This window comes from Mugil cephalus, chromosome 16, assembly GCF_022458985.1.
Source record: "Mugil cephalus isolate CIBA_MC_2020 chromosome 16, CIBA_Mcephalus_1.1, whole genome shotgun sequence".
Lineage (NCBI taxonomy): Eukaryota > Metazoa > Chordata > Actinopteri > Mugiliformes > Mugilidae > Mugil > Mugil cephalus.
In genome coordinates this window covers 40,791-60,732 of record NC_061785.1, presented here as the reverse complement: position 1 = coordinate 60,732, position 19,942 = coordinate 40,791, and the positions used below count along the sequence as shown (strand labels likewise).

Here is a 19,942-nt window from a genome sequence, read left to right as displayed (position 1 = left end):
ATGCATTAATATTATTTATTACCATTTAATAACGATCCATTCAAACCATTTCTCTCAGACTCCTGTTACATATCTGAGGAAACAGTCATAGTCACAGATCTGATGATAAAAAGAATTAAGTCTCATCATCAACAACAAAACATCAACACAATTCAGTCTTGTTTCCACCATTTTAATCACTTTGAAACACTGACTCTTGAGATATTCAGAGGTCCAAGTCACAGCAGATAGAAAAATATCATCTGGGATAATAAAAGTACAACAGCAGGACGCAGGTTTTAAAACACTTTTCATGTGGATTCTTTTTCACGCTGCATCACAGAGGGAAGATAATTCACACAGAGAAACGTTTTAAATGGTGAATGAGTCTGGAGAGAGAATAATACTGAAATTACAAACATGGAATTATCAGATGTAAAGAGTGGAAATAAACCAAAGTTTTAATTAAAGGTGCAGACATTAATACAATTTAAAAAATAACCAAACACAAAATATTGATCAATTTATAATATGGAATCTTATTTGAATGTCATTCCATCTTATTTGATTATCTTGTATACCAGCATACAAATGTGCATGGTAATAAAATAACAAAAACAATAAAAACACGCCATATAACAGGATGCATGAAATATAAAATCATAAACATTTGTGTAGAATTATCCTCCATTCCTCAGTCACACCAATGAAGAAGTGACTTTCTTTCTTTAGTCTCAACCACATTGTAAACTGGGTCCGCTGAATCTGGTTGTTCTCGATCAGTGGGTCTTGTTGGACTGAACTTCTGGTTTCTCCCTCACTGACTTTGATCAATCTTCACCTCTGACCTCCAGGAGGCCTCGGCCAAGTGGTGAATGTTTCCTCTGTTTGGTCCCAAGATGAAACTGACTGGTTACTCACTGAAGCCTTAGCTCCAGGAGTGGATCTGGATGACTCTGTCCAGGTCAGACAGTCAGAACAAACTCAGCTGGACTGGTGGAAACATTTCTCTGGTGCTCCGTTATGATGCTACTAAGGTCAAGTTTTCATTGACGTTAGAAACTGATCTGCTGAAGCTCTGCTGATCGAGCTCTGTCTCTGTTAACTCCCACCAACTAAACACTAATGTAACCAGGTGACATGAATGTATGGATTCAAATAAGTTATCTAGCATCATTTAAAATGTGATAGCTATTAGCTAACACTGTATAAAGGTAGCTAGGTTAGCTAGCACTGATAGAAACGTAGCTAGTAAGTACAGCACCAGTTTGGTTGAGCTGTCCCGCTGAGGACAGAATCAGTAAATCAGTACCAGAACATTTTGTGGATCAGATCTTCCTGCTGTTTTAACATTTCACTTTTGTCTGAAGACCATGTCTTTCTGTTACCATGGAAACCGCCCTTTGTCTCCAAGGTGTCAGGTCTGAGCTTTGTTCTGATTGGCTGACAGCAGGGAAGACAGTGAACCTTCTTGCCTTGGTCTGGTTTAGACCCAGAGTTCAGCTGTTGGACGTCAGATTCCTGCAGACACTAAAACAACAAAGTCAGTGTTAACATCTGGACACCTGGATTCTCTACACCTGGATGAAAGGTGTCTGACCTGCTGTTAGGACCAGAGGATGAAGGCCAAAGAGAAGAATAGAAACAGAAATAGAAACTGAAAGAAAACAAAAGAGCATTAGTAGAATACACCGGAAGCATTTAAATTATTTCTGTATGGGTAGCTTTGACTGTCCTCACCTTCTCCTCAAGCTCTTTGATCTGTCGTTTCTGTGCTTCAATACATTCCTCCAGCTCCTTGTTCCTCTGTCACACACATTAGCATCATGTCATTAACATCAATCTTTCAGTTCAGGTTTATTCTTCATGTTTATTATTTAGCTGTTTACCTGCTGGGTGAGCTGCAGGAGCTCCATCCTCTCTCTGAGGATCTGGGCATCTCTCTCTCTCAGCTCACACATCACAGTACGTTTCCATTGGTCCATGGCTCTCCTCAGCTCCTCCTTTTCCTCCTCCGTTAGATTCTCAGAGAGTCGACCTTCCCCCATCTTAAATCCCTCCATCCTAGATTCCTCTTCCTGCTGCAGGGCCTCAAACAACATGGCCTCCAGCTCCAAGATCCTCTGCACACATTTCAGAATAAGGACACACTCAGTTTCCAGCCAGGTAATTTCTCTAAACTAGAAAGTTTAGCAACATGTCAAGGCTAAGAAAAGCATGCATTGTGTGTTTCTCAATATGCTGCATCCTTCTCATAGTCTAGCGGTTTATATGGAAGACTCAAACTGCTTCTTTGTCTCTGTGGGCATATCTGTCCTGGAAATCAACCTGAACTTTCTCCACTCACAAAATATTAGTAGAGGAAACTTGTTCTGGAGTATTCCCATTGGGAAGTGATTCTTCTCCAGCTGAGACATGCCAGTCAGGTCATGTGGGCGGGGCTTAATATGGTGATGGTTGGAGGAGTAACAGTAGTCAAACACATCACCTGAATTAGTTTCAAATTAAATCTCTCTGGTTGGTTGGATGACTGTTCACCTGATGCAGCGGCACTTTATTCCGTGGATCATGATGAAATCCAGATGGAGAGTTACTCTGGTTCTGATCAGAACTGAGTCTAGTGACAGCATCGGCCACATAGCAATGAGATCACCTAAGCATAAAGGCATAAAGGCTGGGGAGACAGATGTCAGGTGGTCTGATCAGATGTCCTCTGGTTGTGGTATTTATCAGTCCATCTCTTAACATGGCTCGTACCTTATGAGCCTGATCCATTGACTGTTTCCTGTAGTCCAGTTCTTCGTCCAGGTAACCTTTCTGCTTACTGAACAGATCCTAGAGAATACACAGATCAGATCAGACTGTAAAAGTATCTGAATGCAGAGCAGATGGATTCTTTCAGACAACAACACCTAACACCCTAACTTATTTATTTATTAGATATGACAAGAAACATTTCCACTCGTTAAGGAGTGAAAAAAAATATAATACGATTTTTCAAATGAAGATGAAGTCATAAAAGTCTCAACAGTTGTTAACGTCATGAGCTGAGGAGCTGAGGATCAAGTCTTTATCATTGTCAAGACAGAGATCACTGAATTAAGAGACAAAAAGCTGATTTTTACCTTCTCACTCTCGATATCCAACATCTTCTGCTGCAGAGCCGACTTGGTCACTTCTATTGACTCTAGCCACTGAGACAAAGAGACAGACACAGTGAGAGACAGACAGAGGCAGAGAAGTAGATGGACATCAACAGAGTTGACGTCATTTAATTTCTTCTCCATTTATATTTATATATAAATATATATTATATAAATATAAATTTTCTATCGTTTTCTAACATCCCAATGATTGTGGAAGATGCAGAAGCTAAGACATGGAGGAGAGTTCCAGAGTGTTTAGAAAGATTGTTGTGTTCAACAGTTTCTCACCTTTTCTGCCAGAGTAAGCACCGTCCTGGCATGAATCACAACCACTTGCTCCTCATTGGCCAGATTCTACAGGAACACAGCATGACAACACATCAGTTTATATTTCATACTCGCCACTTTTTTTTTTTTTTTTTTTTACAAGTTTAAGTTCTGACATAAACAGTTTGTCGGCTTTAATCAAATTCAGTAAAAAAAAAAAAAATGTTGATCAGAATTAGAACAGTATAAGTAACATGTAAACATGTTAACATGGTGCATGTGGCTGAAGACAGGTTAATTGTGTTCTCACAAACTGGATCATGTTTCAGAGACATGGTCACTCAGGTCATGTTTAATGTAACACTGTGACAGACGCAGACATGTACAAAATAAATTCAACATACACTTACGGCGTTATCTCCCAGAATGTCCAGCTTCTTCATCAACTCACTGATTACAATGTCCTGGTTAATGAAATCAAATGAACACTTGATTAATTTAGGGTTAATGATAAAAACATAATTGAATGCATTACGTCTTCCTTTGAGATTTTACTTTGACAAACACAACAAATACATGTTAGTAAAAACTGTCACCTTTTCATGTTATCTTTGCAACCCTAAACGTTTTAGCGCAGTTATATTCTGGCATTACTCACAGTGACTCCCTCTGCTTCACAGTAGATCTGCAGAGGACTGAGGCCTTCTGGGAAATGGAGTTGCTGGAAGTTAATGGCAGGTGAGCGTCGCTCCCTCTCCTGAAAAGCAAACATATGTTTCCACAGTAACAGCAAGACCAAGTAAGGCAGCGATTCTGTTTTAGCTTGTTCATGTGTGTCTGTCTGTCAACAGGAAGAAGGTGTTGATGAGTGCCTTTACCTCCAGCTCTAATATCCTGAACTCCAGCAGCTCATTCTGGTCTTTGATGTCCTGGATGTCATTTTTCAGTCGCAGCTCTTCACCTTCCATCTGCCTCACCTGTAAAACACCATCAACATCCAGTCCAGACATGACCCAGAACATTTAATGACTGCTTACCCCAGTCTGCACCTTCTTGTGCTTCCATGATTAGTGCCTCTGTGCTGTCTGTCAGTCCAGTGCTTTCTTGATATCAGCCAGTTATTCTATCTGATGGTTGTACATGCTGTGTAGGGGCTTGGCCCTCCAGGTTGTCTGCTGTTGATCTTATACAGTTCCACACATTCCAGTATCCACGTGTGTGGCATTGAATCATAGGCTTTCTTGTAGTCAATCCAGGTGATGCTCAGGTTGGCCTGTCTGCTCTATCTAGGGCGATTGCTGTATTGACCGGAAGCTGGTGCTTGGCTCCTCTGGTGTTACCACAATTACCTTCTGAGCCTTACTCATTGAGCCACATGCTTACTCATCTTAGCCACAATGATGCCTGACAGGGCCTTTCATGTTGCACAAAGAAAGGTTATTGGCAGTTAATTGGATGCCTGTGCCAGACTTTTCATCCTGACTCCTGAACATCACTCAGTCTGAGCAGACGCACAAATATTCACTGAGGTCACACAAGGAAAGGCAGCTTTTTGTTTGCCTTGATCTCAAATACGAATAATGTTATAACTCTTTGTTTGAAATAAGTATTTGTAAATTATTTGTGCCTTTACAAATATTGTATTCAGGTTCAGCCCCACCCCTAACATATGTATGAATGTTTGACATGGCTATGGATCAGGACACTCTCTAACCCTAACCCTAACCCTATCAAATCAAATCAAATCAAATTAAATCAAATCAAATCAAATCAAATCAAATCAAATCAAATCAAATCAAATCAAATCAAATCAAATCAAATACTTCACCTTCTCCACAAGCTCCTGATTCCTCTGATACAACGCTTGTTTCTCCTCCACCCATTTCACATCCTGAGACAGAAACAAAGAGAGAGATACTACTGTTGTCATTTGAATGGTTTACAGATCAGACTTCTAACAGAACTGTTCTATGTTTTACACTCTATACTCTATATTTCCTGTTCTAGCTCTATGGTCCACATTTGTGGTTCTTGCACTATGTTCTTGTAACAGACTCTGGTTTACCCAGTGCCGCTCAAGAAAAGTAAAGAATTGTTGAATGAGGTTTCTTGTGTTCTCCCCCCTTTAGTGAATCTGATCTACGGCCATCAGAAGGATTCAATAAATAATGGAAGGAACCCGCTCTTTCTCGCTCTCTCCAATCATTGTCGTTCTCCTTTGCTTTCCAACAGCCACTGCAGGAAGAGCTGTCTTCATTTCTTAGGCTCTTGATGGTCAAAGTGGATGTGAAATGGGTGTTAAAACTGTTGCCAGGAAGGTTCCAAGACCTCTGGGTCCTCTGAGCGTGAGATGAAGACTGTCAAAGAACACGTGAAGGGAATGGACAATGTAATGTGATACTATTGAAAGAAAAGGCTGGTATATTGTGGCAGGTGGTCCTGTAGCCATATGTAAAATGAGTAGCTTTGGTAAACAAACCTGAGGCGTCTAGATAGCGGTCCACAGATTTGATGGATAATACTCCATTTGGCATGGATGGTGTTGTCTTTATTTAGGGCGTTTCACCCTTTGATGATGGTCCTACTGCAGGTTCTGATGTGCCAGTACTATTTTCTTTCATGAAAGATACAGTTGTGGTGTTGCATAAACAGTTACAGGTGTTTGCTATTAGGAGGTTGGTACTCTCTGGGGTTTGTCAATCTGAGTTGGTAAATGTCCATACAGTCTGGAGTTCATCAAATCTTTGAAGTGAAAAGTGAGACAAAACTAGTTTGACAATATGAACAATTTCAGATTTAGCTGTGCTTGGAAAACTGAGCTAATCAGCATGATGAAAATAGAACAATTTTACCTGGTGATAAGGTTTTAGGATTCAGATCCCTGGGTTTAGACTGGAAGCTCAATAGGCTAGACCTGATCTGAAAGGTTAGTGATAGAGACCATCTCATATCCATTCCACATCATTGACCACATCTCATCTCTGTAAATATGTTGAAGCGGATTTATGAGAGGAAACATGCACAAATAAAACCTCAAACTGCGACAGATTAAGTAGAGGTGTCTATGAGGAGGTGTCCAGTGCTGAAGTGACCTCCCCTTAGGCAACACACTAAGACAGAAACTGGTCCACCCCAAAGACAAAACACCAGGCAAAAACAGAGTAATGTAGTGTTGCTGTTCAGTGTAGTGAGGAATGTACAGACTTGTACATAGGGGAAACTAAACAAGCCATCCACAAACGTAAGGCCCAACACTCAGCAGTCCACCTCCACCTGAAGGACAAAGGACACTCCTTTGAACATAACAACATCAAAGTCCTGGCCAGAGAGGACAGATGGTTTGAGACAGGAGTAAAGGAAGCCATCTATGCCAAAATGGAGAAACGTTGTCTAAAAAGAGGAGGTGGACTGAGATTTAATTTACCAACTATTTACAGTCCAGTTTTGACTTCTGTCCCCAAGAGGTTTCAACACCATTCACACCTTGAGCCTCCAGGCTCCCATTGACGATAGCCTTGTTAGAGCTCTATTCATACTGTAAGTAGCCCAGGCACACAGTTCCCCTCATTCAAGGACAGGTAAGTACCAGCCATTATGGAAATAGTGACCCCAGTTTCTGGTCAAGCAAGTTTCTGGTGGGTGTTACCCACAGAGTTTATTCCTATTTAAACCTCAATTTCCCCCTAGTTTATCAGAACTGAAGAAGCTACTTGGATGAGTGGCGAAATGTCTTCGAGAAATTCTACATGTCCAGTTAACCTTATTCAGTGCTTTTTGGATGACCTCTCCTTGTGTTAACCTGGTAGTAGAGAAGGTTCAAAGGAGCTGGACAGTGCTGAAGTGACCTCTCCTTGTATTAACGTGGCAGTGGAGAGGTTTCAGAGGAGCTGCCTAGAGCTGAAGTGAGCGATTGTGGTTTGTCAGTGACTATGGACTGTGGAAATCTTCCAGATCACTTGGGTCATTTCCTGGTGTGCAGTGTTCTGATTTAGTAGAGTTAATTGATTCTAGTAAACCCTCGTTTGCTGATATTCCTTCCCAGACCCATGCGCTAATGCACAATAATGAGGTGGATGACTCCCAGCAAATAGAACAGCATCCATATGCTGTTAATCCTGACAAAGGTGGTGTGGTCTTAAGCAGCTGGTAGAAGACATGATGCTTCATGGCACTGCTGAGCCCAGTAGTAGTTCTTGAAGTTCTTCATGATTGCTTGCTGATAAAAGTGAAACAGTGAAGAATGTTTCTGTATGGTTTTCAAAAAAGTGAATGGTGCAACAAAACTTGATAGTTATCCACCTTCATGGATGGAGGATTATGTGGATAATGTTGGTGAAGCCAAATTTGTTACAAGGTTAGTCTTGCAAAAAGTCAAATTTTGGTTGATCACATTGTTGAGAACCATTCTAAGGTGATTGTAATAGATTTTTATTTGTGGTTCTATTAGATGTGTTGAATCATGTTCCACAGAGAACCATCATGCCAACATGATTCAGTTCTAAGTACTATTGTTCTACCGCTGTCTGGCTCTAATCCACTGGTCCTTTGATTAACATGAAAACACATCCCTTTTCTCCAGTGGTGTCCCCTGGAACTAATCAGAATGCAGATAATATTTTCACCTGGACTAAGGACTAGGGCGTCTGTTTCTTATATCAGTTTGAAATAAACTGTAGTGTGAAGTCTGTCTGTATAGTCTGTGGCTGTTACCAGTCCTTGTTGTTTCAGTGCTGACTCCAGATCTGCAACTGTGGTCTGATACCGGCTAATTTCACTCAGCAGCTGCTCTCTCGTCTGTAAAACATGAACAGAGTGAGTGAGTGGACAAAGAGAGTGTCTTGCTTTATAGCAGCATGTTGCAGCCTTGCTCAGAGGCAGAGTCACCTTAATCTCCTTCTCAGCATCATAGTTTCCTCCACTCGTCTCTGTCAACAGAGCGTACGCTCGCTGCAGTGCCTGATACTCCTGAGTCAGCTGACGGTAACGGAGCTCAGCCTCCTCCCGCACACACCCCTAAACCACACAAAACTGCCAGTTAGAGCAGTAACAACACCACTGTGTCTACTACGACTAGTCTTTAGGTGTTATGACTGACTAATCTCCAGGCTTCGGTCAGTAGGTTAGTGATTGGAAGAACCAGTCTCTTTGACTGATTTATGGGCATTTTGTTTTGAATTTAAAAAAAAAAAAGTTACAGTATCTGTTTTTTGTGTCTTTTTGATTTGTTTGGTCTCTGAGAGTTTGCATATTTTAAGTGTGTTGGAGGGTTTTCAGGGTGAGTACCTCGTCTGGTTCGGTATCTGGAGTTCTGTCAGTGTGAAAGGACAAAGAAGATCCATCCGAGTCTACAGACGCCTCTTCATCATAACCATAAAACGTCTCTATTACCTGCACACAGACACAATACAGTTCAAACAACTCACCAGCACAGGTTACATTATATGAGATACAGGACTACTAAAAGACCACAACTCTGTCCAGGTCCATCCTTTCCATCTTACCCAGCTTGATGGGACCACAGGTCCAGTTCTCCGCCACAGCAATCAAAGACAGATATACTGCAGATATTGAACTGAAGGTGACGTCTGTTGCACCATGAAACTCTCATTTCTTCTTAGTAATGATGAACTCTTCATGAGGAAGTTTAACCAATATGTGATTGGTGGTGCTAGTGGAGGTAGAGGGAGGTTCTGTCTTGATTGGTCTGAATTGCTCTTCTGACCTTTGATGCCAGCACTATTCGTCACTTACCCCCAGAAATTCCTTGGATTTTTCTGCTGGATCTTTCCCTCAGTTCTGTTCTTCTTAACGGTCTTAAGTCCCCCTGAATGCTCTCTGAATTTCTTTCATGACATAATTAGTAACCCAGGCATAGACATTCTCTTCTTTCTTTTCAGAGGTTAATGACTCTTTTGTAGAAGCAACTCACTGTCACAGAGGCTGATGTATTCATTTACGTACTGAAAATCATTGAGTGAATTTTTATTGTTCAAAAAAGGCTTGTGGAGTGAATTTGTAAGAATAGGTAAGTAGGCTATACATTTCTTTCATTCAAGTAGCCCTTTATTATATATAAACACTAGGTTTTAGGGTTAGTGCCACCTTTGTATTTATTTTTGGTTACTCTCCATATTGTAGATAAGAGAGGAAAAACAGTTTTTTTGTTTGCATTGTTGTTTAAGGTTCAGTCTCAGACCAGGTTCAATTTTTTTGTATGTTTTTCACTTTATTTTGGCATGACCACCTCCTCTCACACTCCTCCGAAATAGTATTCCAGTATTGGTAATTTTCTGATCATTTTCTTTTGCTCTCACAATCTTTTGACTCAATCTTGGTTTTCAATCTTGTGTTTATGTCTCCTTTCTCATTTACCATCTAAGGAGTCATAACACAGGAGAATCCAGTATGTAATGCACCTATGATAGACATCTATGCTCTATGCTCTGGTAGAAGAACTACTGGAGGCAGGAGTAACTGAAACAATCAGGTAGTGGTCCAATCTCACCCTGCACGCTCTGAAGGTCCGTTTCCTCCTCACTGACTCCTGACGTCTGTATCTTAATAACATGTCCCGCTCCTGTCAAACAAAGACAAAGTACTTCTATTATTGGGAGTTGTCTTTGTCCAGTATTCTATTATGTTTGTTTTGTTTGACTCCAAAGGGGTATCATTTAACCAACTAGTCTAAATTTAAAATTGTCTCTCAGAAAAAAAAGACGGCTTCACACATCCATCATCGAGCTGCTCAATACTTACGATGACATTCTTCACATACCCCGCTGTCTCCAGAGCCTGAAAACAGAGTTTTGCTGTGTGAATAGTTGTGCCTTGTACAGATAATTTATGGCATGTACAAGTAGTACTAGTATTGATAGTGTATAGTCTTTAGTAGTAGGAGTATTATAAGAACAAACCGCAGCAGCAGCAGTAGTAGTAGTAGTAGTAGTAGTAGTAGTAGTAGTAGTACCTTGGACAGGTCATCGATTATGTGTTGCTGCTCCAGGACTTGTAAGCGTAGAAACTCCATCTCTCTCTCATCTTGGCTGTAACCATGGTAACTGGTGGAGTGACTGCGGTCCAGATCATTTAATGAACTTGGTCTCCTCTGAGGGCCACAACAAATAAAACTGGTATCTTGTTCAGTTGATTGTTCCTGTGTTTTAACTTTTTTGTGTGAGTCCTGACCCCTACTGGTGAGAAGCAGTTACTGAACTTTAACTTCTGTTGGTCTGTATCAGCCTGTCTGAATCAGGTCAAATACAGTGTGTAGTATTTGCAAAAGTACTAAAACTATTATGTTTATAAATTAATATTTGTTGTTAATATAGACTCATTGTTCTTCTTCCAAACTGGTTTCACTGGGACAAAACTAGCATGCATAGTTACCATCTCCATGTTCTCCTGTGTGACAAAGCGAAGCTTGTTGTCGAGGCGACGCAGTGCAAGAGCTAGTTCTTCATTTTTCCTGCTCAGACGTTTGTTTTTGTCCAGAAGAGGAAGAAATTGACTCTCTGCCTCTCTCAGACGCTTCAGCTACAAGATGTACAGGACACATGAAAATACATATTAAACAAATGAAGGAGACTTTAAAAAAATCTGTCCAAAATATGTATGTCTGTGTTACCAGTTCGTTACGTTCTTCAGACAGCAGAGCATTTCGATCCTCCAGCTTCCTGACGACAGCGCTGAGCTCTGCAATCTTCAGCTGAAATCTCCGAGTGTCACGGTCCTCCTGAGACTAGACACAAGATCAACAGGCCTGATCAAAACACAAGTCCACAAGTCCAAACAACAGCAGTGGAGGCTCATGGCTAATATAAAAACATATCAGTCAGAAGCAAGGAGTCTGTTCTGGCCCTGGTCCTGGTAGTAGCACCAGGATGAAACATTTCTTTTAAAATAGCTAAGTGTACCTGATCACCTGGTCACATGATATTTTCCTAACTTTAAATTTACAAACAGTGAAGATGAGGAATGGTTGGAGTAACTGTCAAGTCTTTGTTCAACTCCTCTGCCTGGTGATTGTGGGTTTTTGTTCAGCTGCTGCTCTGGTTCATTTTGTGGTACAACTGAACCAGCACAAACAACACAGCACACATGCACACATGACGAATGAGTTAAAATCTGTAGTGTAATGGTTATTTGGTCAACGTGAACCTCTAATTGTCTTGATGAAATGGTAGCAGCCAAAGTTATACACTGTGACTGTGTCAAAACTAGAGGTGGCCCATAATAGTCTCCAATAATTTATGATACTGGATCAAATTACAGCTCAGTATTTCTAAAGGGCTGGAGATTATCTTCCTTCAGATATACTGTAAAACTGACATGAAGCAAAAGAATTGTGTTTCCATGCCATCTGAACAAAACGTGGGGCTTACAATGTGAGAAATGTTGTTGTTAAGAGTGGGACTGGGGGCAGGGTGGTTAAGCCCCGCCCTCTGTGCATCTCTCAGGGCTGCGATTTGCTGTTCAGCAGCCTGAGTCTGTAATTGAAGGCGGTGGGCGTGTCCAGCCTGAAGCCCCAAGGCTTTATCCAAAACACTGACAGCTCTGTCCTTCAGCTTTATCTCATCCATCTGCACAAAGAGGTTAGAGACAGAGAGGGACACAGACAGGGAGACAGGTTAGAGGAGGTTAGTCAGCTGATGTATGTCCATTAGCTGGAGTGGGTGGAGTCATTCAGACAGACATGTGATGGGTGGAGTTATTTAGACAGCGAGGTGGGGGTGGAGTTACTCAGGCAGACAGGTGATGGGTGGAGTCATTCAGACAGACATGTGATGGGTGGAGTTATTTAGAGAGCCTATCTGTATCCTATCAAAATCTCTTTCATCTTTTCATAAGATCCTGACATCTTAGGGTTAAGGGTTAGGGTCGTCATGGCGACGATGTAGGGTTACGAATTAGGGTCGTCATGGCGACGATGTAGGGTTAAGGATTAGGGTCGTCATGGTGATGATGTAGCTACCAATTGGACGTTATGGGTCATGTAGGGTTAGGATTACAGGTGATGGATGATGATTGTAACCAGATTGACGTTAAATCATGTAGTGGCATTACAGAGTGAGGAGCATTTGAACAGATGGACAATCAGATGCTGTGGATGATAATTAACAGGGAAATCGTTTCTTCCTCTGTGTATTAATCAAGGTCTTTCTTAATCATGTTTGTCTTCTGTCAGTGTCTTCACTAAATCTGTTGTCCTCTGTTGATGTATCATGCGTCATGTCATAGGTCCTGTACCCATGTTGGCATCATGTCTCTCTTCATTCCTGCTCTGGAGGTTAAAGGCTGTGAGGTTTGTTTCCTCTGTCTTTTTCTCAGCAGATTCAGAGAAAGTGAAATGAAGCAGTGTTCAGGGTGTAAATACAGAGCATGTTGTGTGTGGTTTAAGGACAGCCTGGTTGTGTTGTACCAGTCTGTGTTTGGCTCTCACAGTGTCTCTCCTTCTGCTGAACTCAGTTGTACCAGTCGGTGTCTCTCAATACGTCTTCCTCATGAGTTCACTCTTTAAATAATTCATCAGGAACAGTAAAAACATCTAATTTATTACACAACTTGTTGTTGTATCATGTTTCTCATAAATACAAAACTGAAAAAACAAACAAACAAACAAAAAACCCTGAAACCCCAATATACAGAACATGACTTCAAGATAAACTTTCACAAACTGGACTGGAGATAATGTTTAAGCTGTAATGAACCCGTTTTGGATTTGAGTTGCAGTTGCATAAGAGTCATCTTAGTATTAATAAGTTTTAGAGCAGTCAGATGTTAAAGATGTTTGTTTTTGTGTTGTTTTAACATTTAGTGAAACATTATTTTAAAATTAAAAGCTTTATCTTCAGCTCTATTCTTTATCACAGTTATTGTTTTCATTGAGCCAATCAGAGAAGATCAAGGAAACATTGTCAGGTCTAATCAGGGTCTAATGTGGTCTACAAGGTCCCCCTCTGCATGAACTCTGAGCACAACTGTCACAACAAGTGTCTGAATCAGCTCTGATGTTCTAATGTGACAAATGCATGTTTACTTTAGTTTAAGGACCAGGAACCAGTTATGGGAGATTCATTACTCTGGATTTCCTCTATGAAAATCAGACATTTTAAAAACATAAAGGTAAATAAAGTTAAAAAAAAAAAGTGTTCTGATGTCCTGCAATAACACTCCACCGTTGAAATTTCCAAGTATTTCAATGCAAGCCCTACATAGTGAAATAGTTGCTGATGAATCAGCTCTCATTAAAGTTAATATTGATGTTTTCAGGAGCAAGAGGACTATTTTGAGTAAAGTTATATTAACACTGTAACTAACTGTTGTTCAGGGTAATTGATTCAATAAGTTAAATAGTCACATCTAAATTTGGTTCAGTTTGTGTTCTAAAAGAAAATGAGTCTAACTTCAGACATGCCTCAAATATATATTTATTTATATATATATATTTATTACATCTGAAGGATCAGGTTCACCAACTCTTGCTTTCCCAGAATGTTATCAGGTAAACAACCTGGTGGTATAATTATAAGGTAGTTTGTGAGTAAGGTCTGTTCTCAGTGCACTCTCTAAAACTCAGGTCTCTAACCTGACTCAGCTCAGTTGATCAGCTGAGTTGTTGCAAGGGCAGAGTGTGATCGTTGTGTTCACATTAGAACAAATGAACCCACCTGGAAAAACGTAAAAGCATCTACAAATCTGACCCGTTTCTCTGGAGATATTCTGATAAATTAGGGACTGTCACAGTCTTCATTATGTTTTTTGAGTGGATAAAGAGGCCATTTGTATTGTATGCTGATAGTAATGATGTGTGTTAACAGTCACTTATATGTCACAGTGGCTCATACCAGTCTGCGGATCTCCCTTTCACAGTCTCTCTTGGTCTTGTGTAGCTCCTCCTGGTGTTGGTGATGAGCTGTTCGGAGTTCGGCTGCCCTTGCCTGGCAGGCTTGTTGTGCTGATGTTAGAGCCTCCTCAGAGCTCTTCTTCGCTCCTCTCAGCTCCTGCACTTCCTGCTGGAGGCGACAACGCTCTGCCTCCCAGTTCCTCCTCCCCTCCTCAACCTCTGCTAGTAGGGCAGTCCTCACCTGAAAAAGGAGAGAACAGATTCATTATTAATGAATCCACACCTTCAGCAGTTTACGGCTTCAACAGTGTCATTACTCTGGCTGTTCTCTCTCTTTTCTGTCTCCTTGCTGGCCTTGGGCTGATGTTCCTCCATATCAGCTTATTCTGCTCAAGGTTTCTTCCTGTTAAAAGGGAGCTTTTCCTAACACCGTCGCCTTCATGCTGCTCTGGAGATTTCCAAAAGGCATTGAATAAAGGCAACTGGACGGCAAATTTCTTGAAGACGTTTCATCACTCATCCGAGTAGCTTCTTCAATTCCAAGAGACTGGTGGGAAGTTGAGGTTTAAACAGGAAAACTCTGTGGGTAAACCCACCTAAACCTTGCTTGACCAGAAACTGCTGCCACTAATTTCCATAATGGCTTAGTGGATTACCATGACCTGGATGACTGAGAACCTTCACAAACATCTGGAGATTTCAGACTGAGTTTAAGACCGGATTTTGTAAAGGATCTTGACGCAATTTGTATTGTTACTGACGTCATGTAAATACAACTGAACTGAACATTCTCCACCGTACTATAGCACATGATTCCTGGTCCGGGAGGGGAGTGAGCTGGCATTGGCATGATGGCTGGCATCCATGTTCTTAAAGAATGTGGGGCTTTTCTTGAACCATGGAGTCTAGATGAGGAGTGGGCTGTGTTCATGTGGCCTTTTATCAGACAGACTTCTAGTCTGAGAACCTGGTCTTCTACTGGAAGACAGTGAATCGACAGTAAATCCTGTCAAAATTAGCTTCAGCAGGTCTGCATTTAAACTTCTACAATAAGGAGGGAAGGAAAAAATCCATTTCCTCACGTTTGGAAGAAAATAAAATGATTAGGCCAGTTGAAATTCACCCTTTATAATATTAAATGTTATTCAAGATAGAAATTACTTCTCAGAGAGAACCTAATGAGGAGGGGGAGGACAACTATGGCTCCTTCATGAACAAAAGAAATGTTAAATTTTCTGTGGAGGGGAGAGGTCCAAATAGTCAAATATCAAAATGGCGACAATGTGAGGCTCAGTGTCTCCACTGTATCTGTAATTTAGTAGTAATTTACCAGCTTCTTGTCAGATTGTTCATTCGAAAAAGATGGTACTTAAACATTATTGACAGGATATTTTGGAAATAGGACTGCACTGCTCCACCCATCCCTATGATCTCCAAAACACCACAGGCTACGCACTCTACCGTTCATGTAGGGCTCACAGGTGGCATTAAAACTGTAAACAAAGAGAGGTAGGTGGGAAGGACTGAGAACTAGGCCAAAGCTCACCCCACACTGGCTCTCTTTACTCGGCATTTTCCTTACCAACTTAACTGTATCATCATTATTTTCATGGAAACCTGGTAACAAAGTCGTGTACTTGACAGTGATACCCAGATACCACACTCTCCAGGCAGATAAAAGCGGTGACGACTCAGAGGCGGTGGTTTGTGCATTTATATTAACAAAACTTTGTGTACAAACTGTGTTATCACTGACAGCTACAGTTCAACAAACCTGGAATTTCTCATGCTCAAGTGTTCACATTAACATTAACAGTTCACATTAATTATGAAAACTGCTACATATATCTCACTTGATGCTAACCCTAAACTTGCACTGAAAGAACTACATATAGTCATTAAGAAGCAACAGACAGTACATCCAGAGGCTGATCTCATCGTTGGAGGCGACTTCAATTAAGTAGACAGTTTTTCCCAAGTTTCATCAGTGTGTCTGCTGCCCCGCCAAAGGAAACAAGACCCTGGACTATGTTTACTCCAACGTGGCTTAAGAAGTGCATCAAAAAAAAGGAAAAGTACTCCTACAAGTTGAAGTTCACTTCACAAATTCTGAAGCCCAATACATGGCATGAAAGTTGTCAATGACTACTGGCGCATTAACTCCTCACACTCAACCACCAATGTCTCCTTTCTTAACGAGCTAAATTATTACTTTTTGGTGGCTTTAACCTAGACAAACAAGAGCAACCCCCAAAGCCAAACCCCATGATGTCTGTGCTGCATTGAGCCAAATTAATGCACACAGGCCACGATGGCAACATGTGCAGCTTTGGGTCCTAATGGACATCTACAGCTTCTTTAGCCCAGGCAGTTGTTCCATCAAACCATCCACACGGGACCCTCACCAACTAGCCTATTGCATAAATTGGAAGTCATATCTCTAGTACTAACTACACACTCTCACATCTGGACAGTAAGAAAACATGATGTAACGTTGTTTGTTGACTTCAGTTTAACATTTGGCACTGTTATACCCTCTAAGCTTATCATATAACTTGACAGATGGATGGATGGATGGATGGGTGAAGACAGACTGGGTGGATCACCTTGTCCGTGGATCCGTCCCTCAGAGTTACCACCAGCCCGTTCAGGCGCTGAATTTCTCCATCTTTGATTTTGATGACCCTCATGAGCTCCATCTCATGTTGCCGTAGTAACGTCTCCCTTGTAACTGCGAGCTCCTTCTGCTTCTCCTCATGAAGCTTGGTCTTTAGTTCTGTCAAAGCAACTGTTGCTCTGTGATGCTCTGCCTTGAGCTCCTGACTCTTCTCTCTCTCCAGACGGCTTACCTGGGACAGTCAGACAAGGATAGATCTTATTTTAACCTTTATTTACCCAGGCAAGCAATTAAAAACAGATTCTTATTTTCAAATAGTTTAGAGTCTAACTTCAGACATGAAGCTTAGATTAATGTGATGTCCAACTCCAGAACTCATCTGCACGTGTGATGGCGAGGGCCATCAGGGGGGCTACAGTACACCAGTTTTAGAATCACTGCATTGGCTCCCCGTCTTTTTCAGGATTGATTTTAAAGTCCTTTTATTAGTTTTATTAGTGTGTTAATGGCCCTGGGCCTTCCCAATTGTCTGAGCTGCTTTTACCCTATCAGCCATTATGGACTCTGAAGTCCTCCGGTACTGGCCTTTTAACTGTTCCCAATGTCAGATCCAAAACCCCAGGGCCTCAGGGCTGCTGATGTTTTTAAGGGCAGGCTCAAGACCTACCTTTTAAATTTAGCCTTTACACATTTTATTTTTACTTATTTATGCTGATTTTATTTTGCTCTTGATGGATTTATTTTTACTCTTTCTAGTAGCACTAATTTATCTATTTATTTATGTATGCTACTTTTACTGTTTTACTGATTTTTTGCTTTCTTTTGTTTACTCTTTTTTTATTGATCCTAAGTTGTTTTTATTGTTTTTCATTCATTTTACTATTGTTCATATTTTATGCTGTTGTCTCTATTAGTTACAGTCAGTGCGTTTACATGCAGAGTTTAATGGAGCTATGCTCTAAATTCTGACTACAGTTCTTGTCCCAGTTTAAAATGCAGCGCAAGAAAATCTAATAACTGTTCTCCTCTTCCACACTAGGGGGCGATACGTGTCTTTTCAGCGGGTTAATACCACGTTAATACGGCCCGATTTCTGGTTGATCTATTACGTGATATAATAAACAGGAGTCGTTCATGTGTCAGACATTTAAACAACAACCAGATGGATAATAGAACATTTTTAATCTTATACGTAATGTTCGTGCTACTTCTGGTGCAGATAAGATCCGCGCTGTCCCTCAGACGGTTCTTCTAGCGCAGGGGTGTCAAACTCATTTCAGTTCAGGGGCCACATACAGCCCAATTTGACCTCAAGGGGGCCGGGCCAGTTACCCAATAGCTTATTACCTGGTAAATAACGAAAACTCCAAATGTTTCCCTTTGCTTTAGTGCAAAAAAGTACAGCTACATGTAATGAACAACTGTGAAATTTCTTATTTCGTCAAAAATTTTCAGATAATATCTTCAGTGTAATTTTTGCAAATTCATCCCACGGGCCAGATTGGACCCTCTGGCGGGCCGGTTTTGGCCCCCGGGCCTTAAGTTTGACACCCCTGTTCTAGCGGCTCCGTTTCTCTTCTTCTTCTTCTGTGATCGGCTTTCTTGGACATTTTTGTTCCAGGGTCACACGTCAGCGAGAGGGTTTAGAGTTCTCAATCGGACAATGAGAACTCTGATTTTAATCGGAATAACGTGTTTACATGCACTTAAGTTCTCCTGTTAGAGTCCGATTAAGGCAATAATTCATTTTTTCACGTGCATGTAAACGCAACGAGTGTTTTCCTCACTGGGCCCCTCCAAACCAGGAGCTGTGTCTCTGCCTGTGGGGGTCTCGGGGGTTGTCCTGGCCTGGAGGGTTGGGAGTCATGCTCTAGGCTTCTATGGCCCCGTCTGTCTGGGTTAGGGTCGTCACTGTTTCTGTGTTGTTTCCTCACTTGGTCCCTCAGTGCACAGCCATTTTCTATTTTGGGGAGCTTGGAGAGAATGCATGTGTGTAGTATGCTGTGTGTTATGTGTGTGTAAAGCACTTTGTTTTGCAAATTTTATGTATGAAAAGTGTACAAATAATGTGTTAAACCTGTAACAGTTTCGTAGTAGTAATGGGAGTTGTACTTACTTTGTTCTTTTCCTGCTGTAGTTCGATCTGTATCTCTGTCAGTTTGGCTCTCAGCTCCTCATTGGCTGCTTGAAGTGTTGCCATGGCATCTGGTCGTTCTCCCTTCCCCCTCCCCCCTGCTCCTCGCTTTGACATCACCACCACCACCTGCAGACTCCTCCCCCCCGTCAGTCAACCTGAAGTCTGACTACATCTGCACCTGTCCACATAAAAATATAACCACACACTCAGATTCACACAAGATCATACTGGTTGGATGAATTTCTCACTGCTCAGCTTTAACAACTTAACTACCTAGTCTTACAAGTATTAATAGTTTTACTAGTGTCAGGAGAAGAAGCAACTTCATGAACAGTTGTAGAGTTTGTAGCAGCACTAACAGAGGTACCAGTACTAGCAGCAGTACCAGTACCAGTCATAGCAGTAGAAGTAGTAGTAAGTTTATCAGTATCTGTATCAGTAGAAGCACCAGTAGCAGTAGCAGTAGGAGTAGCATCAGCGCCAGTATTATCAGTACCATTAGCAGTAGTACAAGTAGAAGCAGTAGTAGCAGTACCAGGAGAAGCAGTACGAGTAACAGTAGTAATGGTGCCAGAAGCTCTGCAGACTAATTTTCCTGAAAGAGATGTTTGATGCACCTCTGCTCAGCATATGTACATGCCTGTTTCCATGGCAACAGCATCAGTCCTCAGCATTTGTAATTCTCATCACCCCTATGAACACAGAATGAGAGAAAAGGCCTCAGTGAACCCACACAGATGAATCACTCACTGTCCAATAGGAAACCTCCGACTCTGCATAGCTGTGTCTCAGTGTGTCAGCAGATTAGCCTTCTCTCCTCAGCATGTTAGCTTCACTGCAGCTCTGTGTGTCTGTCTCTCTATCTGTCTCTGCTAATAGTTAGCAGTTAGCTCCTGTCACAGTGTTTGTGTGGCGGTGCTGTTAGCATCTCTGCATCCTCTGCGGACGTCATC

The 19,942-nt window shown here is 41.4% G+C and overlaps 1 protein-coding gene across 5 annotated transcripts; it reads right to left on the bottom strand.

Annotated features, from left to right (window-relative positions):
• Window positions 1-19,942, bottom strand: jakmip3 (Janus kinase and microtubule interacting protein 3). Of its 5 annotated transcripts, none has more exons than XM_047608899.1 (24): window positions 19,740-19,942; window positions 18,969-19,167; window positions 16,842-17,084; window positions 14,237-14,476; window positions 11,774-11,971; window positions 11,017-11,130; window positions 10,779-10,925; window positions 10,360-10,497; window positions 10,149-10,184; window positions 9,898-9,969; window positions 8,676-8,780; window positions 8,277-8,405; window positions 8,103-8,186; window positions 5,221-5,283; window positions 4,271-4,369; window positions 4,051-4,149; window positions 3,797-3,856; window positions 3,414-3,479; window positions 3,105-3,173; window positions 2,737-2,814; window positions 1,869-2,102; window positions 1,720-1,785; window positions 1,580-1,636; window positions 1-1,509 (listed from the first exon to the last, which is right to left on the bottom strand). In XM_047608899.1, exons 2-23 carry the CDS (start codon window positions 19,101-19,103, stop codon window positions 1,586-1,588), a joined length of 2,526 nt encoding a protein of 841 aa, XP_047464855.1. In that variant the 5' UTR covers window positions 19,104-19,167; window positions 19,740-19,942; the 3' UTR covers window positions 1-1,509; window positions 1,580-1,585. The 5 variants fall into 5 exon arrangements, with proteins under 5 accessions (XP_047464855.1, XP_047464856.1, XP_047464857.1 ...); XM_047608900.1 differs by having other exon boundaries at window positions 1-1,500; XM_047608901.1 differs by having other exon boundaries at window positions 3,803-3,856.